The sequence below is a fragment of the Podarcis pityusensis genome, assembly GCF_964106645.2.
Source record: "Podarcis pityusensis genome assembly, chromosome: 3".
In the NCBI taxonomy this organism is placed as follows: domain Eukaryota; kingdom Metazoa; phylum Chordata; class Lepidosauria; order Squamata; family Lacertidae; genus Podarcis; species Podarcis pityusensis.
In genome coordinates this window covers 60,941,581-60,967,828 of record NC_138026.1, presented here as the reverse complement: position 1 = coordinate 60,967,828, position 26,248 = coordinate 60,941,581, and the positions used below count along the sequence as shown (strand labels likewise).

The 26,248-nt window shown below is 40.3% G+C and overlaps 1 protein-coding gene across 1 annotated transcript in view; it reads right to left on the bottom strand.

Annotated features, from left to right (window-relative positions):
• The window catches only part of PEX7 (peroxisomal biogenesis factor 7), a 52,704-nt gene that overhangs the window by 17,213 nt on the left and 9,243 nt on the right, over positions 1–26,248 (bottom strand). Inside the window, exons 5-8 of the mRNA XM_080999750.1 lie at positions 24,847–24,955; positions 10,201–10,307; positions 8,378–8,491; positions 6,472–6,527 (exon numbers count right to left, since the gene is read on the bottom strand). Of these exons, the coding sequence (XP_080855876.1) occupies positions 6,472–6,527; positions 8,378–8,491; positions 10,201–10,307; positions 24,847–24,955 (386 nt within the window). The remainder of the gene's footprint in view (positions 1–6,471; positions 6,528–8,377; positions 8,492–10,200; positions 10,308–24,846; positions 24,956–26,248) is intronic.

Below are 26,248 nucleotides of genomic sequence, written 5' to 3'. Positions count from 1 at the left end.
AAAAAAAAACCCCTCACAAAATTGTATTAAAATATATCTTTTATCTAAATGTATGTATTTCCAAATGTATTGCTGACATATATTTTAAAATATGCATTTTAACACACCAGTACATTTTTTTCAGTCAAGAATTCTACTGCAAAAATTGGAAAGGTGAATTATTTTGGGAGGTGCAGATCACAACTAGCCTAGGGACCATGATTTTCATTGTTTTGATGCTGGTAATGATGGTAATGGTGATGATGGTAATGATGGCACTGAATAACAAGAAGTTTATAAAGAGATCTCCTGAGATCTCCAGCAATGATCATGTGGTCCATGAAAAATGGTTGAGAACTGCTGCTGAATTTCAATTATAAAAAAGAAACCAGCAAAAAAATTAAAATTAAATCAAAGTACTTTGCAAGAACAATGCATTTCCTAGCATTCCCAATCACAGTGAATGTGAGGCACTTCATTGCACAGATGTTAACAAAATCATTTTTCTAGAAGTCATGACCTGAAAAATGTAGTGTATGAGCACTATCAGCAATACAAGCTTTCAGTCATAGATGAACCATCATACAATTATAGATCACACCAGGGCAGTTCTCTCTGGTGTAGAAATCTTACAAGTTTTATCACAGCATCATAAATAATGCTATCTTATTTTGGCTCCTAATTAAATATCTATAGTCAATTTTAATTAACTGATTGCAATCAATTATCCTTGCCTCTAGATGTTGGAAAATTACTGAAACAAAAAAAAAAAATCACATCAAAGACTATGCAAAGTTATATGCACACTGAAGTATTTACCTGAAAATGGTACTAAGGCTAAAGAACAAATGTTCTTAAGAATTAGAAGAAACCAGAATATACTGAATATACTGAAAGGTATTGTTAAGATAAGAGATAAAGTACCTGTCCCCAAAGTTTGATTTTAAAGTCCCTTCCCCATTTATGTGCAAGGCATGTGTCCCAAATCTATAAACATTTGCCAAAACCATGAAACTTAATTCCACTACAAAATTATCTTGAACAAAAGTGACTTCCTGAGCTAAACGCCATCAGAATGTAAAAGCCACTTTACTCCTGCTCATGGTTATTTCCTATGAAATCCATGCACATTTTGCTTTCCCTGCTATTGTTTTGTGCACTAGGTAGTATTTCTATAGAAGAAAAGTCCCCTTTAAAGTCAACTCTTTATGTAAATTTTGGGATCGAATCCACAACATTGTCTTGCTGTACAAGCAAGTCCCCAGCCACCGCAAATTCCAGGGTGGTGGTCCAGAAATTACATGGGCTTCCTGCTTCCTGTAGCTAAGAGGAGCTGCTCAAAAGTTCCCATTGGGGAGCAGCAAACCAGGATACCCCACACCATGGATGGGTGCTATTGGCTGGGCTAAAGGGTGTACTGATTAAGTGTTCTGTATTGATGAGGCACTGTTGTAGACTGGACCTAATAAAATACTAATCTGAGGTCCAAAAGTCTTTATTTAGAAAGATATACAGTCTTCTTAATCACCAAACTCTAAATATAGATAATTAAATTATATTCCTGGGTAAGCTTGCAGAAATAAAACTGTGTTCAGCCTGTTTCTACCTAGAACAGTATAGTATGTCTATAGGCAATGAGTTCCAAAACATGAACCACTAAAAGATTTGCAGAATGAACATTACATGGCCCTTGTATAATGATGCATGGGACTACACAGATTAATGTTAGAGTTTTTTGAAAAGTAACTATTCTCTATGCAGTTCTGGAACCTAAGTGGTTAGCATACCTCAAGAAATACTTTTTATTTATTCAATTTATATTCCAACCTTCCTTCCAAAGGAGCCAAGGGAGGTACTTCCCTTTCCTCACCAGGGGTTATGCCAAGGCGGGAGTTGGGATCAAGTCAGCAATAATTCACAAGGTGTCAGTGAAGTTCACTCTTTATTCAAAGAAACAAAACAGCTCAGGCCTAGTGATCACAGCAACTCTTCCCAGCATGTCTTGCCTCAATGAGACAGTTCTCACTGCTCTCTAAGTTCCCTCCTCCCCCAGCAACCTTTGGCTCCTTTGTTCTGTCTTTCTTTGCTCTGCCTTCTTCATGTCTTCAGCCCTCGTTGGTTGCAGCAGGATGGGGAGATTCCCTGACTTCTTCAGCAGCCTGACTCATCTGTCTCCTGTCTCTCCATCCTCCTCCTGTCTCTGATTCTGGATTTATCTCTGCCACGGTCCCTTCCTGCTCTTCTTACCTCTTCAGCTTCCAACACCTCCTCCTCCCAGTCTGCCCCCTCTTCTCCCTATGACCACTCATTGTTGTCCTGCCATCAGTCCCCTGGCTCTGAGCCTTCTTCCCTTGGGGGCTCCCCAGCTGGTGCCTCCCATTCCTCCTCTGCATCCAGCCAAGTCCATGACAGGTTATTCAGTAATTAAACCAGCCAGAGAGCTATTTTCCCATAGTGGCACCAATACTTTGGAATGCCCTTCCTAATGTCACCCACTAAATTACCACTTTAAGCTATAAATCAAAACTTTTATTTATTGCAAAGCCTTTTAGGGCCATGGAATTTATTGATTTTAATTACTTTAATGAAGTCTATCATTTCAAGAGTTTAAAAATTGTATTATTAGAAGAAGATGCATTGGTTTTGTTATTTTATTTTTTGATTTTGTATGTTTACATTTTACTGGAAGCTGCTCAGAGCGCCTTTGGTGCAAAAACAAGGGGGGAAATGTAAATCTTAATAATACATGCAATCATCTACTTCAGAAGAACTATGTACATGAAGGATGTTACAAACGTTGTTTTATCACTGAAGTATCAGTACCTTATTTTTATCTTTAATCACGGGTCAACTGGAATTGTTGACATGCTCCATCAATACAAATAAGACTTTAGGCAACAACACCTCAAAAGGGTTAGGATTGTGAGCACAGGCTATGCTGCTTTAAGAGCTGTGAAAACTTGCTGCATTATATCTTCCAAGAAAACATATTGGTGGAATGATAGTCTATGGAAAACTTCTATAGTAATGTCTTTAAAGGAAGATTGCCTTTTCATAATTTTCCATTTGTGGATTTATGGTTTTTATTTTTTTATCACCACAGTTTAAATGGCATCTTCCATTATCTTCTAGAGGCACCAGACTTCTTCAGAATCCCTCACCTAGCAATTACGGTATTGCAGATCTTGCCATCTGCCAGATCCTACAAGCTGCTGCAGTTTGGCATTTCCCTTCCATTGCATAACATTCATAGTTTGTTTGTTTTTTAATTGCATGCATTACAGACTCTATCTGGGATGTTCATAGGGTATTTTTTATTTGCAGAACAATACCAGGTAAAACTGCAAACCGTAATAGCCATTACGATAGAAAGCATCTGCGTACAACTACAGAGAATTAATAACCTTATATTGTCATTGTAATGGCAATGTAATTCTATTTGGAACAGAGGAGAATATGGTACTTTGGGGGAGGGGAGGGGGAAACTAGTAAAATGGAATTGCAGTCAAAGTATGACACTGCACCAAACCTCCTGGTGACAGCACTGTTTCTTTTAAAGAGCTCACCATCTGTTTAGGGGGAAAGTTTTTACTAAATGGAGTGGTTAAACTGCTGGATATCAGATACTCAATACCGGTGACTGTTGCATCCCTGTCCTGCTTGTGGGCTTCCCATAAGCATCTGGTTGGCCACTGTGAGAACAGGATGGTGGAACTACATGCAGGACTCTTCTTCCGTTCTTAGTCATGTCATCTGTTCTCAACTGTGAAATGTGCAGGTACCCAATATGCAGGCAAACACCACCAACCAGCTTCAGTCAGTGGTCTAACTCACGTGCAAGGTGAGAAAGAAAGGGCGGCTTACTGCGAATGAGCGGCATAGCTGGTGCACACTGCTCAGCTGGGTCTACTTTGCTGCTCCCTTTCTGGAGCTGGGAAGCGAATTGCAGAGCAGCTGCAAGCCAGTGTTTACGCTTTCTTTATTCTAAGCACGCCACATACGGTAAGCCAAGAACAAACATTTCTTTCAGAGCATGGCTTGCCATTATGTGCAAACTGGGAGAGGGGCATTAACAATCCAGTTTTAGACTTACTCCTGATGCCTAGTGTGTCCAACTAGAAGTTCATTCCTGATGAGCTTGCAGGGAAATGCTGCTTGAATGAGCTGGCAAATGCCGGACTTAGCTGGACATATGCCAGTGACCTGGGAAGGAGAATGTTCCCTGCTGTGCAGTAGTCCCTTCCTAGCTTGGCAAGTCGCACCAGGTAAAGCATTTATGCTGAGGCAAGTATATGTTCCACAGAATGAATTTACAGTTTTCCTATCTACATTAACACACACACACGATTTTTTTTTCTTGGCTATAATGTATGCCAATTCATTATAGAAAGATACTGTCTTCAAGTCCCCAAGAGCTTACCTCTCTTTTTGAATTATAGATATTTAAATGGATTTAGAGAACATTTGTTCTTTAGCTTTAGTACCATTTTCGGGTAAATACTCCCGTGTGCATATAACTTTGCATGGTATCTGAGTCTTTGATGTGATTTAGAGAATCAAATGCTGCTCTTTACATATGGATGTCTATGGCAGTCCTAAATGGTATTTTCTGATTGCCAACTTTGGTATGGATTCTGCCTCTGGATCATTAATAACTTGACATGTAGAAATTCAAGTGATGGGGAAAGCCTCATTTGCCCATCATTCCATGAAAATCCTCCCCTACTTTATACATATCAAACTTCTGTTCAAAGCACAAGAGCAGGCATAGTAAAGGCATTGGGGGAGGGGGGTCACCATGCCTTCATTATTGGTGGAGCTAAAACACATACTTTATTTTATTTTTAAAGTACTATGGGTCGGTTTCTTAGTATCCTTACAGCTAATTCACTACTCATCAAATTGTAAAACACTGATATGCTCAGTTCTGAAACATGTTCTAAATAAGCTACAAAGAAATCCAACAGTATCAACAACACAATGCTGGTATTAGTACCAAAAAGGGGTGGGGGTGGGGAGACAGAAGGTTATCTTCCAAAATGAGAAGAAACAGATTAAGTTATCTCTCACAAACCATTTAATAATAACAAATGGTATGTTGCTATTCGAAGAGTTCTAACCAAGTTATTTCTGGTATGTTCCATGTATGAAAAAAGCCACCGCATTGTCCAGGATACTGGTTAGCTGAAACAGCTATTTCATCAAGAGCATCTGTCATGGCAGATGGCCAATTCCCCCCCACCCCCACCTCGCCAAATCAGTCTTTAAACAGCAAGAAGCCACACATTTTTAGCTAGCACTTGAAAATATAAATTTGCAAGTCTAAACCTATAAACAAGTACTTGTGTTCCCCAATTAGAAAACACTGTCTACAAGTGTAACAAATGCATTTTTCCTCTTAAACCTACTCTTCAAAAAATAACTGATGAGATGGTAAACCTGTGTCTAAGTGGTACTGCTTCAGGCTACATGTGCTGGCTCCCCTGCAAAATATATACATTCATATGCTTAGAAAGCCAGAAGATCAGGGAGGAGACTAGTTTGGAACCCTCTGCACTAATGTTATGAAGTCCCAGTCCTACCTTGTAGATGTAAAGGACAGGCCATTTCCAAACAAAGCATGCACTCTATCATGCTCTATTTTGGTGTTGTGTGGAAGACAATATGAAGAAGTGAAATAAACTAAAGTGATACAGAGGAGACACATGCCTCCCACTGCATTTGCTGGTGAAAACTGGGCCTGAGAAGCTTCGAGATGGAAAAAGAGCATTATAAACATTAAGAACAGGGGAAAGAAATACTTCAGTACCAGCTACTACAGTGTTGGTGGCTGGGTTTGTTACCCATGCTGATTTAGCAGCAATTGCTATAGGCACTGGCAAAGTCCCTGCGTGAATTATAAGCGGCAGGTGCACTGATTGAACATGACAGTCAGTCACAAAAGCCTCCACATAGAAACGCCTTTCATATTACTCATAAGAGCAGGATTCATGTCATACCCTGCAGACTTTCTCTGTACATATGTATAATGACTGCAAACAATATCTGTATCTGTTTTGTCTTTCCATTATTTGAGTATGACATATGCAGTTTACAGATCCAAATATAAAGGCATAAAGATGCCAGGATACAGAGAGGGCAAATTATAAAACCATCTGTCAAACTCAAAAGGTATCAAGCTGATTAAAGTGGATTAAGAAAGAAATTGTAATGCTGCCAGTATATAACTGGATGGCAAGGTAACATCTCCAGTTTCTGCAACAGAAGTATAAAACCTTATCCTGGAACCCAATCTTCTCTCATTGCCATAGTTATAACCAAATTATCTCCCACAACACCTTTTCAAGGCCAAAGACACAGAATATAGCACCTTCCCCTGGAAATTCTGTTTCCCCAGACTAGAAGCAAAAATTAGCACATGATTCATAAAGTGCAAGACATTTTGCGTATATGACAACAACAATAATAAAAATAATTTAAAAATTACAGTACCTCACAGTAAAATCATAGGAACAGGAAGCTAATACAGTAGCATGAAATGGTGAAAACTACAAAGAGATAAAGATACATATATTAACAGCACAAATATAGGAGAGAGATATATAAGTTAACTAAGAAGAGAATTTTGTAAAGGGTCATTATAAAGTATATTACTCAGTACAAAGACTGCTTTAAAGTTACCAGCTTCTATTTTATTATACAGTAGAAGCACCCAACAGCTCTACCATAAATTAAGTTCTCAACTCCATTTAAAATCCCTTACATGACAGTCACCCAAGGTGGCTATTACATTTTCCCTTGGGCTGCAGAATGAGCATGAGTTCTCAACCTATGAATGGTCAAAGTGTTTAAATGCTCATCCCAATTCAGCAGCAGTATCCTTTTCCATTCTGTATCATTTCACAGAACATTTAAGAGAGAGATATACTCTATACTGCTACTCTATACAAGGCCATATTTTCTTCCAATACCCTCTTTTAATTTAATTACTATTATTAAGAAAACTGGATTCAAGCTTGAAATCTGGCAACAGCACAAGAGTCTCATAATTTCACCCATAAGGGAGAGTAGATATATTATTATAGTCCTTGGCAGACACAGTGGGGATGAAACAAAGGCTGCAGCAAAGATAAGAGCCAAGAGCCAAACTCTGTCAACCTCATTTCTGGCTCTTACACAATTAAAACTGTAACTCATCATTTTCAAGCACGTCAATGGTGAAAAATAATAATTTTCATTCTCCTCACCACTGCCACCCAGCAAAGTTTATAGTCCTAATATCCTTTCATCTCTCTTTCTTGTTTTAAACAAGTAGCAAGAACTTCCAAAAGATATCTGAAATAAGTTCTATATTTCATCATAGCAACCACTTCAGCATACTATCTGAAAGTATCAACAAAAAAAGTGCACTTTATCCACAAGATGGAAGCAAGGTACTTGCACAGGGACTTCTTTGCACAATCACCCACTGAAGTGGCTGTGGTCCAAAGAGTTACTTAGGAATACCCAAAGGGTAGGCAAGCCCAATGGGAGTGGTGTGGTTTTTCTTCTGAAGAGCAGATTCAGAGGGGACCTTCTAGGCCAAGGTGACCTGTCTATGGAATGTGCTCCCCAGTGCAGAACTAGGCACAAAAATGGAGCCAGGTTACTGCCAGACTTTAATCATAAAAGTGATTCCAAAACAAATGTTTAACGGGTGTCTGTGCATTCATTAACTCCATTACACAGACTGCCTATGTTAGTGATATATGTACAGCAAACTAGAAATCTACCGTATTTTTCGCTCCATAGGACGCACTTTTTCCCCTCCAAAAATGAAGGGGAAATGTGTGTGCGTCCTATGGGGCGAATGCAGGCTTTCGCTGAAGCCTGGAGAGCGAGAGGCATCGGTGGGCACCGACCCCTCTCGCTCTCCAGGCTTCAGGAAGCTATCCGCAAGCCTTGCAAGCCCGGTGGGAGTTCCCGCGGGCTCACAAGGCTTGCAGGCAGCAGCCTGCAGCCCCGGCGAGTGTCCGCAAGCCTTGTGCGCCCGGCAGGAGGTCCTGCCGAGCGCGCGAGGCTTGGGGCGGCAGCCTGTCGCCCGAAGCACGGGGAGCCCTCCGGAGGGCTCCCCGTGCTTCGGGCGAGTGTCTGCAAGCCTCGCGCGCCCGGTGGGAGGTCCCGCCGAGCGCGCGAGGCTTGGGGCGGTAGCCTGCATCCCGAAGCACGCGGAGCCCTCCGGAGGGTGCCCCGTGCTTCGGGCAGGTGTGCGCAAGGCTTGGGGCGGCAACCGCGGCGGGGGGGGGAATAATTTTTTTTATTCATTCCCCCCCCCCCAAAAAAACGAGGTGCGTCCTATGGGCCGGTGCGCCCTATAGAACGAAAAATACGGTAATAATATTTTTTTAAAAAAACTTACTTTGAGTCTTCTTATAGCATATGTATGCCCAAAGAGCTTGAATACTGGCTGTCGGATGTTCCTCAAATCCCAGCCTTTCAAACTGCAGTCAACAGCACCTGATACCAGCAAGTTCTGGTAATTTAATAAAATGTAGAATGGGTTAAAGTAAATATATGTGTAGCTTTCAAATGCTAAACTTAAAGAACAGTTGTTAACAGTACAATCCTATAATGTCTCCTCAGAAGTAAGCCCTATTGAGTTCATTTTTTTTATATACTGCATAATTCTTAGAGGCTTACAGTTTACTACACCAAGGTGTTGTGCAAAAATGGGAAAATAGATCAAATAAAAGCAATATAATGTCACAGAACAATATAAACCAAGATTCACTCGGGCACAATGTTAGCTGGGACAGAAATTAACAATACTAATCCTAATCAGTGGGACTTCCAGGAAAATGTGTATAGGAGTACAGCCTCAGACAAATACTGTTATCAATCTAGAGTTGACAGACAGTATATGTGATTGAGAGAAATGCTTTAAATACTAGAGCAGTGTTCTTCAACCAGGCGTACACACCAAGGGGGTGTGTTTGTCAGTGTTTCCAAAAATGTGTGTAAGATAAGTAAAAAATTAAAAGATCAATCCACAGCTAAAGTTGAAGTCAGTTAGTTTAAATCAATATCCATATTCTGTTTTCCTTGCCTTTATTCATTCTGCCTCTATATCCCCATTACTTTTAATGTAAATGTGCAATTCTATTCGTGGACTCCCATCATGGAATATGTGTCTATTTTGTCATTACTAACAGCTAACACTGCTGAAAAATTTGAGAAGGTTTATGAACTTTATATAGCATTACAAATAGGTAGGCAACAGGTAATGTTTAGTCTATTGTCTAAGTAACACTGAACTTATATATGATTAAAATAAGACTTATGCATCCAGGTAGAATTTTTCTAAATAGTAGCCTATTGGATGCTACTTGGATGCACATGTTCAGACAATGAACAACAACCAACAGGAATGCCAATGAAACCAAGATGTCAATCGCACAAACTCTTACAGTGGTGCCTCGCAAGACGAAATTAATCCGTTCCGCGAGTCTCTTCGTCTTGCGGTTTTTTCGTCTTGCGAAGCACAGCTATTAGCGGCTTAGCGGCTATTAACGGCTTAGCGGCTTTAAGAAAAAGGAAACAAACTCGCAAGAACTCGCAAGACAAAACGTCTTGCGAAGCAAGCCCATAGGGAAATTCGTCTTGCGGAACGACTCAAAAAATGGAAAACTCTTTCGTCTAGCGAGTTTTTCGTCTTGCGAGGCATTCATCTTGCGGGGCACCACTGTAATTCTAGAATCAATACAAGGACACCTCTTTGGAAGGGCAATGATCAACACTTATGCATAAGGAGTTCAATCTCCTCCTACCATAATGATGTTATTACAACATCATATGATTGACAGGTTGTCAAAGTTGCGCAGTTGTCAAAGTTGGCCTGCAGTGTGGGGCAGATATAGATCTGGCCCGCTAGGCCAAAAAAGGTTCCTCACCCTGACAATGGTGTTCTTCTGGTTCTCTCATAGGGGTATTAATTAAACAAGTAGCAAATTAAGGATAACAATAGAGAAGTTAAATATTCATTTTTTGTAAACTAATATTGATAGTGGCATTTTAAAAGGGGAGAGCAATTTTAAAGTAACAGTTAAGCAAGTGCTTATGTCTCTCCCAGTGCAATCTGTCCAAAGTACTTAACTTTAGCAAGTTCCTTGTCTATACGTTACCAAGCCAGCCAGAAACATGACCACTGAAAGTTTAGAAATATATTGTTTCCAGCTATCATACCTGATCATACTTGCACCAATCACAACTTAAAATTTCTGCCTGGTGAGCAGGAATGATCACTGGGGGTCTTGGCGATTTTGCATCCCAAATTCTTAAAGTCTGGTCACCTGAAATAGAAGCACTAAAAAGTAATGCTTTTCCTGTTTCCAATACATATCCACTCAATTCTTCATATAATCACAATGGTGAAGCTTTTAAGCTTGCACCTAGGAAAGCTTACAAATCAAACACCACATGCAAAATAAAAATGAATAAGAAAGCTACAAGATGGAATTAACAACAGTAATTCTACATTTAAAAAACAACCAGTGCAAGATTCAGCCTCGTTTCTCATTGTTTGCATTTATTCCTTGTTTTGGTACGCATTTTTTGTTTGTAAGGATATGATTTGGTCAATATCAACAACCTGTGCAACATTTTTAAAATCCACTAAGTAATTATAATTTTGTTAAAAATAAAAGCCATACCAACTACTATTGGCCCAACAGACACCCTCAAAATGGTTCACAGTATAGACAGTCAATGCACAACTGCAACATCAAAACATACAGTAGAGAATCCAAATTCAGTTAGAACTCAGTTATATCAACCACTTGCTTAAACATTAGACTACTCCAATTGTTCTACAAATATTTATAAAATTTCCTTGCCCAGCACCATTTATCCTTGCCCGCTGCCCAGCTCTAGAACCAATCTAATCTATAACACACACAGATGTATATGCAATGAGCGCCTCCCTGTTCAATAAAAGGAAAAAGGAAACTGGGCACAGGCCTGTTTTGCTGCAACAGTATCAAAGAATGTTTTTCCCTTAAAAGAGCTTAAAAGACAATGGGAACCCAATTCAACTAAAACTTCTAACCAGTGATAAGCATAAGTGTTATGTAGTGGTAAAGAACGGTCAAGGGCTTATTAAAACAGGCTGGTGATCTGCCTTCATCTGTAGAACTGGACCCCTACTACTTTGGACTCCATGGCTCAAAACCCCTGTTGCTGCTTCAAAACCTATTTGTTCTGCCTTGTATTTTCATCTTATCCCAGTGATACAACCCAAGTAGCTGCTGTGTATCAACTCAGACCATTGGTCCATCTAACTCACTATTGCTGACACAGCCTGGCAGCTGTTCTCCTGGGTTTCAGGCAAGGATCTCTCCCATACCTACCCGGAGATGCCAAGGATTGAATCTGGGACCTTTTTGCATACAAAACACATGCTCCTCCAGTGAGCTACAGCCCTTTCCCAGCTGCAATGCAAGTATTTCCCAATATTGGTACTGAACATGTTCACCAATCCCGTTGCACCACAATGCTGCTATTAAGATTTCATTTTGTGTGATAAATGACATGACCCTGGGCAATATCTATGTTATAAATCCTGATTTCAAAAAGTAACAAGAATTAAAAATTAAAAATGGAAAAATATATATGAGAGGATAAAGTAGTGACTGGTTAACCAATGGCAAAAATTAGAAAAAAGTAAAGCTCAGAAATGATTCTGTAGATGAGGGTTCAGAAAAGTCTGAAGAAGTGAGACTGCCAGATGGAAGTGGGAGGTTATTTCAGCCACCGGGAACAATTCAAGATGAGATACAATTAAAAGAAAATCTGTTTTATGTCAGCATTATACTTGGTGGGAAATTGTCATAAGGTAACAGTTTTTGATGATAACCCACATTTTGCTGCCCAGAATACTTGACAGTCTGCCTTTAACTGATTAATACACACACAAACACAAACACTTGGATGTAGTACAGAAGCGAAGGAGTATGAGTATTTTTGGATATTTGTGACACAAGGACACCTGGAGAACAAGCAACCGTAAGCAAAAACTAAACATTTTGCAATCCTGTCAAAGCCCTAGTCTAGATGAGACAGGTGGTTGACACAATTGTCCCTGATTATTCTCTCTAGCATTGTAGGGCCAGGATGGCTCTTTGGTACTTCAAAATGTTATGGGCTTTGAATGAAGCCAGATGAAGACAACAGAACACAGATCTCTCCTGCCATTTGGCAGTTAGTGCAGAATGCTGCAGTACAATTACTGACCGGAGCAATACCTTATAAGCATAAAATATCCTCGCTCAGAGATACAAACTGGCTGTCAGTTGATGACTGGGCCATATTCAAGTTATGACTGGGCCATATTCTTAATGTATATGAAGTCCTCAACAGCTTGGGACCAGTTAACGTGAAGGACTGCCTCACTCCACATGCGCCCAAAGCTATTATGTTCAAGTAATAATATACTAAAGGTTGTTAAATAAATAAATAAAGTTTCCTGGTATTGATGACTCAGAAGACTGGGATAAGGCATAAGCCCAAAGCCCACATGGGAACAAATTCCTAGAAGATGGGGTGAATTCTGGTCCAACGGTTTCCCACCACTTACCAAAATGCATGTCTGCACAAGTGCAGACAGCTATGTGTTCTTGCCTAAGGGCACAGGTGTTCTTTGCAGCCTCTCTTTCCCAAGTGTGGGAATGAATGGTAGCAGTCTGGAGGGAGCCACTGCTTGTCCTCTATTCCCGAATCACTAATCGCAGTTTACTGAAAAGGATAGTGGTTTTTTAACAACAACCCTGGCATGGCAGCCTGTACCTACTGCCAAAAAATGTCTATTGGCTATAGGATGTAGCAGTAGCATGTAATCTTGCCAGTGGCAAAGAATCAGAATCAGTTTTTTTAAAGTCAGAAAAATAAAATCCGAGAAGATCACAGCAGGCTAATTTTATTGGCCTATATCCAAATAACTGCAATTAGTTTAGCACACTGAATGAAGATTTGAACTTGTTTTTCTCACAGAAACCCCCACCCTTAGGACTGGCAGAAGTTTAAAGCATCCTTGGGGAAAGTGGCCTAGTGGACTCTCCCCACCATGGCTGTCCCAGCACTACCCTAGCAATTGCTACAGCAATGGAAAGCAGTGTTTAAAACAACACTAGTACTTATGGCCCAGCACAGTTAGAAAAATGGCGCAGCTGCCACCATCTTTATTTTCCCACTATGCCTCTGGTCCTGCCGTTGTGTTTCTATGTTGAGGGCTGGGCTCAGAGGCACTGTGGGAAACTTAAAAAATGGCTGTGGATGCAGGCACCCAGTTGATCACCTCTCCTATCAGTGCTAGGCAGTAAAATTAAAAGGTCAAACTTAAAAAACCACCACCACCACCCATGCAGATATACATGAAAGGCATGCCCGCAAGAGTCTGCTTGGCCCTGCTGATCTACATGGTCTTTCACGCCACCATGCCATGTTCCAACACTGGGCCTGACCTCGCAGGTTGCAAACTGAGCTAAGTTTCATAAGCAGTTTGTGAAATGGCATGGTAAACTATAAAGATGCCACTGGGCATGCCCCAGCAATACTGGGCTCATTCATTCCATTTCTCTCCTGAAACAAAAGTCTGGCCCATTATCTACTTTGATGCTTAAGCAGAGGCTAAGCAGGTGATGAGTTCGGCCTAAGATGTATCTGGGCAGGGCCGTCTTCACCCGGTGGTGTAAGGGGTGTGGGGGGCACCCAGGCACCGAATTCTGGGGGGTGCCAGGCGCCCACTGCTGAAGTGTATTGTATTGAGCTGCTATGTGGCAGCGGGGTCAGCAGCACCTTTGACACAACTGATTTCACGCCGCCTGCAGGGAGAGCTCTCTGGAAAGGCTCGCTCACCAAAGCCGGGAGGAGGGGGAATGACAAGAAAGAGGGAGAGACAGACAGAAAGAGAACGCGCCTATCTAGCGACGGGAGCATGCACAGGCTCCAGAAGAAGAACTCGTATACGCTCGCAAGGGCCCTCCCAGCTCCTTTGGAAACAAGGTTGCTCCAACAATGAAAAGCTGCCCGAGATGGCTCTCCCACGCATGCGCACAATGCCCGCCCGTCTCATCTTTCAGACACCTCCCTATGACCGTAAGTGCATGTGTGGAGTCTTTACACCGACTCCCTTTGTCTTCTTTAGAAAAGCTGGTTTTAAACAAAACACACACACAAAAACTCCTTTTGGAGCCGCACAGGCGTGAGCGCTATTTATTAAATGATAATAGTGACATAAGCATAATAAAAGTTAATTTGGGTGCTAAACTAAATTTGGGGGTGCTGGGTGGATCTTTGCACCCCAGTGGTGCATGCTAAAGACGGCCCTGTTTCTAGGTGAACAAGAGTAAAAAAGGGTTGGGGAGGATTGAGGAGCATTTAACTGCTGTGGGTAGAAAACTAATGCAACTTGCTGTCATTATTCTGTTAAATTTCGTTAAATGGATGGCGGTAGGGGGTTCTACGGCATAAGCTGAATCCTTCCATTGAGCACTGGTGGGCGGTAAGGAAATTTTACCATCAAGAAAGATGAATTAGTGGGCAGTAGGTATAAGAAGGTTGACTACCCCTGGTTTAGATCGAGTACTGTACAGTCAAACCTCGGCTCCTGAACGCCTCTGTTTTGGAACGTTTCAGCTCCCGAACGCTGAAAATCTGAAAGTAAATGCTCCAGTTTTCAAATGTTTTCCAGAAGCCGAATGTCTGAAGCGGCTTCCGCTTGAGTGAAGGAAGCTCTTGCAACCAATCGGAAGCCGCGCCTTGGTTGTCAAACATTTCGGAAGCTGAATGGGCTTCCGGAATGGACTACATTCGACAACCAAGGTTTGACTGTAGAACCGCCTCCTCCTGACATAAATTCATTCTCATTTACATTCTTTTCATTCATTTCTCACCTTCATATTTATATCAAAATATAACCAAGCAAAAACATATTAAAGATACTCAGCTCTTCATTCAAGCTCTTCAACATACCTCTTATGCACAAGATTCACTTTCACACAGTGTATAATTTTTTTGTTTTTGTATTTGTGAGTTTCTGGCTAATGAAAGCGTATTTTCATGGTCAACATTTAAGTAACATTTTACTAGATGACAAATAAATAAAAAAATACTACGCAAAGCGCTGTGTCACATTCCTTTCTGTAGCAAACTACTGCCAGAAAGGGGGAAGCTAATTTATTGCATAATATTCATGATAGGTTATAAATAAAGGCTCATTTATTCAGGCCTAATTATAGCAGGCCGCAGATCGAATTTACTACTAGGGTGCCATGATCTGGGATGCTGAATTCCAAAATGGAATATTCGCCTCATTTCCCCATATAATAGATCTGACTAACATTAAACTCATGAAGTACGTGGCAGCTGAAAATGGCTACTAGTGCCAAGGCAAGAGGTCTTCATCCATACCGCAGATAGGATTTTTTTTGTATTTTAATAATGGGTCTCAGTTGTCTGAAAAAAAATTACTAGGTTGTTCTTTTTTAAAACAACAACTGTGAACATCATCCTTTAAGGCTTGGACATAAATTTAATAAATCAATAAATAATTTAAGGATTTCTGACCCATTGTTAAATAGCCCGCTGTGTGTTCGACATCTCTCTTAAAGGTCACATCACACTTTTATGCAGCAAACTTGTTTACAGATGCATATCCCTCAACACCCATGTATACTTCTCAGAGAATAGCATACAAATCAGGTCTCCCAGCTGGGTACACACACGCTTTTAAGTACATATGTCTTGTGTTCACACTTCACATATCTGCTGTGGCCAAAACAAGGTCCCCACAGTAAAGTCTTAAAAGGCTATTAGTCTTTATGCTACCAAGTGGCTTTACAGGAGCTAGAAGGTAGTTTGAGGTGCTGAACAGCTTCAGGTCTCAAGGAACAACAGAGGAACCAGTTTTTCTAGGCTCAGAAATGACCAAGAATGTAACATTGTCAAAGTCCCCGTATTTATTCTAAATTTTATTTGTTTATTGTATTTAGTCATCACTTTTCATACACAAATGGGTGCCCCAAAGTGAAATTAAAACCATATATAAATCAGTTGTAAAACACCATACCTGAACTTACTAATCCAAGAATATTTGTAAAAGGACAAATCCCAGCCACCCAGCTAGAATAAAAGATAAAGGTAAAGGGACCCCTGGCCATTAGGTCCAGTCGTGGCCGACTCTGGGGTTGCGGCGCTCATCTTGCTTTATTGGTCAAGGGTGCCGGTGTACAACTTCTGGGTCATGTGGCCAGCATGACTAAGCTGCTTCTGGCGAACCAGAGCAGCACACGGAAACGCCGTGTTTATCTACTTGCACTTTGACGTGCTTTAGAACTGCTACGTTGGCAGGAGCAGGGACCGAGCAACGGGAGCTCACCCTGTCACGGAGATTCGAACCGCCGACCTTCTGATTGGCAAGTCCTAGGCTCTGTGGTTTAACCCACAGCACCACCCGCGTCCCTTCCCAGCTGGAATATGAGCACTAAAACTAGCCAATTCCTCACAACTCGCCTCCCTCCAAGTGAACAGTCAAAGGCCTGAGTAAACAAACCTTTTAGCTTAGCACCTAAATGTAGACAATGATGGTGCCAGGCATACTAATAGATGAACTTCTGGCAGCAACAAATCTAGACTATTTTAGCACCTGTACGTTAAAATGCCTCCCCATGATCCAAATCTAAAGGGTACAGATAATGCACTACACCAGTTCAGATGCAATCCCCATGACAGTTAGTTACTAACACTGCTGTTAAAGCATCTGCCATAATAACAATGTATACTAGGAATACATAGGCCTAAGCAAAATTGAAACAACTTTACTATTTTTAGCAACAGCTTAAACAAAATATAAAATATAAACATACCAAGTAATTTTTGATAATCATTAAATTAATGTACTGTGCAAGCATGTACCAATACATGATGAAATCCCAAACCATTGTGTTGGAATGAGAAATCCAGCTTTGCATATTTGTATTGGGTTGCACCTACCAACTCATCCAGTCTTACAAGTGGAACCAGTATAATGTAAAATTGCTTTGCTATTTGTGTAGCTTATTACGAAGTCAAACAAAAGCTCATTGGACTATTATTATCAATTATCAATTAAACTTTTTATTGCACTAGCCATAGGCCATGGCATCATTCAGAAGGAGAACAACAACAAAAACCCAATAACCATAAAAATCATCAGGCACCCTATTATTAGCATTGTTGTTAATAACAACAGCAACAGCAGCAGCAACAACAGCAACAATTGTACCGCCCTATACCTGCAGGTCTCAGAGTGGTACAGGATAAAACCACGATATAAAAACACAGAATAAATAATAATCAAAATAAAAACAAGAATAACCCAATAACCCCCCCTAAATTTTAATAGCAATAAAACACAGAAATTACTGTATTTTTCTTTCTACAAGATGCCCCCATGCTTTTGGGGCAACAACCAATCGCCAGTCCACCCTTGGCACTATCCGTGTATAAGACGCCCACTGATTTTTGACATTTTTGGGGGGTGGGGAAACCTAGTCTTATACATGGAAAAATACGGTATGTTACTTTTCGATCAGTTCTAATATCCAAGGATGCTGCGTGCTGATTTACATGGAAACCCAAACAGCCAGTTCTAAATGAACATGCTGCTGCGTCTGGCTACAATTGTGGACTAACATACCTGCAATGCTGGAATAATGCCATGTTTTGTGATGTGCTGGCAGTATAGCCAGCATACCTCAACTTAAGCGTTTTCGTCAGCTCTGCATGCCTTAGAAGGAGGCCACTAGATACACTGAAGAATCTGTAGCTTCTTAGCCTCGGAAGTCCCCTTATGTAAAAAGAGAAAACAATTTTCTACTGATCTACAGGGACTCAAAACATAGCACTTTTGTACTTAGTGCGAGTATTCAGATCATCCTAAAACTGACTCATGGGTAGCCCATCAAAACCATTCTTAGAGAAGTTCAAGGAAAAGTCTGTTAACATTTTCCTAACAATTTGATGTTCTGAAGTTGCTTGTGGGAGACTGCCAATGTCTCATATTATCTGCAGCTCCAGATTCCTCATGTGTAAATTATTTTCCCATAATGCACTATGGTCATTAACACTGCTGTCGAACTCTTAAACATAAAATGTTAGAGCTGAATGAGAAATAGGAATTTAATTAATTCGAGAGCTATGTAGCTTGCTACTTCTCTGTGTGTACTGATACTTTGGTGTGCAAATTGAAAAGAAAAACAAGTCCACTGCAGCTGGGGGAAACCTTTAGAAAATTGCCCTACTACAAGAAGCCAAGCTTAATTATGATGAATGGAAAACTTCAGCGTGACTAAATTCTACTAAAATGCAAGTCCACATTTACTTTTCTGGATGCTTGAAAATGCTGGAGTAAAACCAGTTTGCATTTACTATAATAAATAAATGTAATAGCCACATTAAAGTTCTAAATGAATGCAACATTAAAACTGAAGTCCTAGCAGTTAAGATAATAGCTGGCTGTTATGCCAAGCTTCACAGATTTCTTCCCGCTGCCGAAGCAGCTCTCATTTATAAGTGTAAGAGTTCTTTCCTCTTACATGTAAGCATCTGTTTTGTAAGAAGCTACTTAGTGGCAAATTTATGACCAATATCCTGGTGGCCACAGGCGACCAGCAATTCTATATAGGCAACTGTGTAGGCAGGCAGAGGGAAGACAGATCACTCACTCCCTCCCTCCCTCCCTCCCTCCCTCCTCCAGCAGCCTACATGGTTTTGACCACAACTGGCATGGAAACAGAGCAGGCACAAGTATCTGGCCACAACTTCACCAGGCTGTATCGTTGAAGGCAATTTTACTTACTAGCCTATTAAGAGGCTAGCAAGCCTGCATTTCCAAGCTAGTCCTAGAGGAGGTAGTAAAAATATTTGCAGGCTTATCACTTTTGTGGTTTCACAAGTCTGCCATAAACAGTATTTGAATATAAATATGATGTTTTTCATGATAAAATGGAAGCATGGATCACAACCTCTAACTCTGAAGACTGAATGGCAAAAGATCGCACAGGAGTGCCGAATGCGAGTATCAGATGCATTTGGGCCTTCTTTATGTGATACTCGGTTTTGTTTTCCAGATAGGAAGAAGGGACCTTCTGGGCAAATGGCACAATGACTCATTAAACCCTTTTAAGCACCAGGCGGTTTTGTTATTTATGTCATTTCTTTAATCACATTTTCCACATGGCTAGCCTTTTGTTGTCAGCCAGACATTTATCAGGCCCATGAGCCAGAGCAGCCGCTTCCACCCGATCTCCCACCCGGCTTTATCAGTCCAGAAACTGGTACTGACATCATGACAGAATAGAATAGAATAGACAACATCGATTTAACAACTCATGGTTGCTATCTTGATCTCGGGCTCTAAACAAGAGCTGAAGCAACTGGGTAAGTTCCCACAGGAGTGCAGATGATTGAATACAGTATTAACAGCTCTGCAAAGTGCTTTGCACCTTTCCAAATGGAAAATGTATTTAATGCTGAATACACATTAATTGAAATGCCATTCAGGCAGGGCCACCCCCATCACCCCCAATAATCTACTCTTGTTCAAATAAGTGCTCATGGGTGTAATTTGCACAACTCCAGACCCTTAAGTATTTAATCACTTTTTTCTATTTCTACTTCTTAGACCATAAATACAGTGATTTTTCTGTTTGCTTTTCTCCTATAATATTCTCCCCTTCTCCCAAACAATGAACTAAAGTAGAGTTTAGAGATTTACATACTGTCAAACATACTGTAATATATCTATATACTGACAATCTGATTAAGTGTCTGCTGCATTAATGGGAGGAATTCCATAAAAAGCCTGAAGCTGTCAATGCATTTTTTTCCATAAAACAACCATTTGCAGCTTCAATTCCATTCACGTGTATAGGATGGGATGTGTGTGCAACACACACAAACACACACCAGCAGTTAGGGCTTTGGAGAACAGCAAATAGAAAAATCTAATTTAACAGTAAGTTATTTGCTAGCTTTATATTTAACTCTATTCACAGAATTGTAGAGCTGGAAGTGACCCGGAGGGTCATCTAGGTTTACCCCCTGCAATGCAGGAATCACAGTTAAGAAAAGAATGTCATTTTGAACTCTTCCATGAACTAGTATCCTTGTTATTGTGGTAGCAAGCAAAGCTCCTCACTTAGAGCAGCCTTGAATAACTTCAAAGGATGTTTCATTTTCAGGCTAGTGGCTCAGGGTTCATTCACATGACCAGCTGTGTGCAGTTACTGCTGGGAAAACTTGTGAATGGCAGGGCGCTCCTCTTTGTGGGCACCCACCACATGCGCCATTTGGTTATCAGCTTGTGTAGAAGTAAGTGGGTGTCATTCAAAAAGGACCCCTACCCATTTTGATGCTGAACACAAATGCCTCTCATGACATTTCAAGCCAACTTAAAATGAAACAGATTTTTGCAGTTAATCTCTTGCAGTGACTTGACCGGTAACCCATACAAAAGTCTCATAGGTATGGCAAACAGTTTTAATGTTATTGAGCTGGAAACAATGTAAGAGGCAAAACTACATATAATCAATCAAACTAACCCACCTGTCTTAAGAAGCAGCACCAGCCAACCCATTTGACACAATTAACCTAATCAGCAAAATATACAAAATCCAGAAAGCCAATATACGTAGATATTTTTTGTATAACAAGCTAAGAAAGTTGTTTATATTTCACAGCTCGTGAAAGATTTTGGTCATCCCTGTAGGTCAGTTTTCCCCAAACTGATATCTAAGGCACCAGGAGGTAACAGCTCACATCCGCCCCAGCCAGCATGCCTGTGCTGACTGGGGCTGTAATCCAAAACAACTGGAGGTCACTAGGATGAGGAAGGCTGTTTTTTGTCATTCCTTGAAAATGTCATCTCAAAGTGCTACATCAACCAACATGGTAAAAAGGGATGTTAGGGGGAAAGATGGACAATCAGCACTGATTGCATGTAAGGTTATGCGGAATAAACAACCAAAGATATAAATCCAGTTCAGGCAATCCTCTCTCAACTTAATAAGCCAGTATATGAATAAGCCTTTTGCCTGCTCATGAATGCAGTCTCTAAATAACCCTAATTAATCAGGCCGTCTCAAAGTAGCCATAGTTTCCTGTTTTATCAAAAGCTGGTAACCATGGTTTCCTGGTCCAGATAAAATGGGAAACTATGGTTAATTTGAGACTTCCTCACTTGATTGCTCATGTCACGAAGGAATGAAGGGGCTATGTATATGTGCAAAAGGCTAATTCATATTTTGCCTTAATGTAAGATCACCGCCCTGTGATCTTCAGATGAAGGGTGGTATAAATATTTAAATAATAATAACATAATAAAGCCAAGTGTTTGACAGCAGCCATGTGTTTCTGTATTGCATAGTAAAGGATAATCCAGAGAACGAAATAGCTTCTACATCACATCCATAAGCGGCAAATCATCATTTGTGGCTTCCCATCATATGTCTCTTAAAGCTATCCAAATAAATTACTCTTAACCATTGTATCTTGAGATCCATCTGATGTGGAAATTCAAAGCAGCAAAACCAAACAAAAACAGACTAACATTTTCTCCTAGTAAAATGATTTGGAAGCACTCATCTTAACCAATCAGATCAAACAAAGTATCACTGGAAAGGTCACAGTGTAAGGGCAATACTGAGTAAGTGGCTCTTTGGATCCCAGCCACTGTCAACACTAATAACTAAATACAGAACTAGCCAGATGTCCCAATGTTCTGACCTAGAACAGTTCTTAAAAGGAAAGCCCAGAGAACGAAGAATACATTTTGTGCTTTTTCAGTACCCAATGTAGTCAACTTTATTACTTTCTGGTCTGGTCCATTCACCCAGAAATCAGTCAAAACTGATGGGAAACACAAGCAGGTAAAATGATCATTCATTATTTGGAACTTTTCTTGCTATTACACAGCAATAAATGTCCCTGGGAATTTTTCTCTTAAGACCTGTGTATGGCATCTTCTTCTAAACAAGGTCTATAATGGTCACAGCTGGTTTGTTGGCCTGGTTCGACCTCTGTACCATAAAGAATAACGAAAACTAGGAGTCTGTAGTTTGCCAAAGCATAAAATATTTTCCCTGCAAAAGCTGCAGAAGCTGCAGCAGAAAAAGCAAGTCTGGAACACTAAGGTCAGAAAAGGACGGCATCTTTAGAAGTACAGCCAGTGAGATGCCCGTATTCTACCTCTATGTGCTGAATCTTGTTCTTTCTATAATGTGTTTCATTAATCAAAAAGATTGAGAAAATGGCTCATTAAATAGTCCTTAAAGGGCCTGTCAAAAGAAATGGAAGGTACAGTTCAAGATGCCCATTTCACTACAGTATGTGTCCACCTTTGGGTCTAAAATTTTCAGTCCAGCACAACTGTTTAGTGAAAGGGCATTTATTTATCTGCTGTTTTACACCTGAAGGAGCTTGGCTCAGAAGACTCTTGCCTGCCCTTACCAATGGTGGGTAGGTGGGGAAACTAACTGAAGAATAGAAGCCAGTGAATTGCAAGAAATGTACAAAATCTTGCAGCTCAAGCATCCTTTAGGCATGCAACAAGTGAAGGAGCTGCATGTGGCTGAGGGCTAGAGCCAGCTTTTCTTACTGATTTCAATTGAAACAAATTAGATTTGGTTTCAAATAATTCTGGTTCAGGAGCGGAAAGGAAGATGCATCACTCTGAAGTGTTAAATGGCATTACACTTGAAAGAAAAATCTGGCTGACCTATCCATTTGGTACACAGAAGAGAAATGGTCATGCTGCTACTAATCAAACAGATTAATTATGCTGCTTCAGTAGGCAAAGAAGCTCCACAACATGCTGAGCTTTAAAAATAACACCCACACACACAGGGTACATCTTTCCTTAAACACAATCCTAATTTTTAGTTAATGTTTATTGCTGTAAAGGTAAAAATGTGTAATATGTGAGTCCTATGGCTTACAACTACCACCTGTTTGCAAATACTGCTTTCTTGGGTAAGGTGGTGGCAAAGGAGTTGCAGGAGTTCCTGGAGAATATGAATTACTTGGATCCATTTCACTTTGGGTTCAGGCACAGTTTGGGGACTGAATCAGTCTTGGTCACCCTGATGGATGACCTGTTTCAAGAGCAGGATGCAAGGAGTGCACGTCTGTTACTGCTTCTTCCATCTCTCAGCAGCTTTTGATACATTTGCCATGGGATCCACTTGGACTGGTTCCATGGGATGCGTATTGGAATCACTTCTTTCACAATGGCTTCACTCCTACCTAAAAGGTTATGCCCAGAGAGTAGCATTGGAAACTGTGTTTTGGCTCCCTGGTCCTCGTACTCGGGTGTACTGCAAGGTACAATCTTGTCCCCAATGTTGTTTGATATCTATATGAAGCCACTGGGTATGGTCATTCAGAGCTTTGGGGCAAAATGTCGTCACTATGCTGATGACGCACAGCTCTACTTCCCTGTAACATCTGAGTCAAAAGAGACTGTGCATTATCTGGACTGTTATCTGGCTGCAGTGATGGAATGAATGGTAAACTGAGCTTTGACTCTGGGAAATAGGAGGCACTGTGGGTGTCCGAGAGATTGCCTGTTCTGGGCAAGATAGCATTCCCTCTGAAAAAACAGGTTTTGAGCTTGGGAGTGCTCCTGAATCCATCTTTCTCACTGGAAGCTCACATAGCTTAGTGGCTATGAAATCATTTTACCAGATATGGTTGGTATGCCAACTGCAGCCATTCTTAGACCCGGACAGTCAGGCCACAGTAATTCATGCATTAGTAACCTCAAGACATCATTACTGAAAGCAACAATTCCATGCTATGTACTCAGAGAACTAACAAAATGCAGCTGAGGAGAAAAAAAAACCCCAAGAATAAAACTGTGGTTTGGTATCTTACTTTGCAAACTAACTTTGGTTATAGGATGCCACTATTGCTCATGTTTGCCTTCAACCTGCCCACCTTTTGCAGTGTGTGTGTGTGTGTGTGTGTGTGTGTGTGTATATATATATATATATAATTTGTTGCAAAAACAGCAGTAAGGTAATGTGAACAAAGCACTCTGAACACTCAAAAGCATGATACAAACATTAAGTCTTAATGCAGCCACTACAATAATCCTAGAAAACCATAGGAAGTAAATTGGTGCAACAGTATGATGGTGTTAACCTAAAGAATATCCTGGAAATCATTTTTTTTTTTTAATCTTTACTGCAGTGAACCTTTTCATTATACTCCCAAATCCCTTTTCAAATCATTGTGAGGATTTCAGCTTGCCCCAAGAGATACTAATCATTTTGATAAAAAGTCAGCCAGATACACAAGAAATAAGCATGAGCTGAAGTTACACAATGGTTGGTTTTCGATTCTTCTGAACCACAGGCTTCAAAATTTAATCAACACACTACCTAAAGCCTTGCCGAGGTGCATTTTTCAGGGAACGCCTTGATCTCACGGACACAGAAATATCAGGTAAAAGAGGTGAAGCCTAATTGTATAGCAAAGCACTACACTGCCATACAGACAAACAGGCAAGGGGGAAAAAACTTTTTGAAGAGAAGCGGGGGGAGGGGGGGAAATGCCAGTGTGAAAAATTGCCACTAGCTCACTCAAGTGAGACAATTGCTGATCCATGTAGAGAGGCCAAGTCAGTGGATTTAAAAGATAACTACTGAACCTCCACTTCAATTATAGCTATACATTTATCATTTCTTCTGCCACTTCTATAAATTTATACCACCACCTGCTGGACAGGATTTGAAAGCAATCAAAAATAATGTAAGAGTTCCCCTTTTGAGTATGTCTGCACAGTTAAATATTTACCTGAGGCAGATGCAAAGCAGCCTGGGATGTGCGGAGACCATATTGTGCTGTAAATGACACCTTCGTGGCCTTTAAAAGTACATAAAGACTGTCCCACTGCAGGATCCCACTAGATATAATGTAAACAAATAAACAGCTGTTTGTGCAGTGTAATAACTGAAGGCAATATACTGAATTTTATTTGCTCACATTAAAAACATAGACTTGTTTTGCTAAATATGTGCACTACAGAATACATTATTGTCCTATTATAAGATGTTCATAAACAAGGCAGCATTTTCTACTTTTGAGTAGTACTGAGTACTGAGCAGAGGAAAATTACTACACAGATGAACTTTGTTTTTTATTATGTTTATTAGGTTTTTATTTTAAATTCAGTCATGTCAGCCCTTGACTTTTTAAAAACTTAAGGTATAACTATAGGCACACTTACTTGGTAGCAACTGTCATTGGAATCACTATGATTTATGTTTGCATAAACAGGCACAGGATGAACATTATTTTTAAATAGCCCCAGATAGTTTTAAAAACAGAGCCAATTCAAAGACAGAAAAATGCTTTCTTTTGGCATTGTAAAAAAATGAAAGAAAAAATAACTAGTTGTTGTCACTAGTTGTTGAAAATAATACAAAATAAAAAGGTGTCATCTTCCACTAGAACAACTTCTCTGTGTAGGAGTGTGAATCTAAGATCTGTTAGAAATGTGCACCTATGAAGCAGCTTTGCTTTATATATCTGAAAATTAGCTATTTTCCATCCTGCTGCATGAATAATTCTATACAACCTGAGTGCTTGAATACTCCTACATTGTCCTAGAGCAATCTCGTTACCATCTTATCTTGTTTGTGTTGCAAAAAATCTCTCCCCAGCACTTATGACAGCAAACTTTAAACTTCTGGTTTTGTTATTCATGAAACTTTTTTAATTGGTGCACATGACAACATGCTACGAGAACCTATTCAAGAAGAAATAGAACAGTGATAGACTTTTTGGAGGTAGGCAATTTTAGATGGATTAAAAAATGGCGCCTTCACCTACAGCTGAAGGGTAACAATCTTCAGAATTCTACTATCTCATTCAACTGCATGCTCAGACCAGGCCTAATATCCTTTCTATATCAGTGGCAGTACTATTTTTCTGTTTTCATCTTATTCACCTCTTACTGCAGGACATGTAGGTCCAAAAGCAATACTTCAGCACCTGTAGTTTTGCTCGTTTCCCAGGAATTCTGCTTCACATAATATTATGTTCAAATTTATTTTCATCATCAACCCAGTGGGTCGGTGGCAATTTTTTCTTAAATCTCTCACACAGGTTTGAACAGTTGGTCTTCTGCTATGTGGAGAACCACAACCTGTGCTGACTCCAGATGCTGAATTCATTCACTGCCTATGGCATTTGC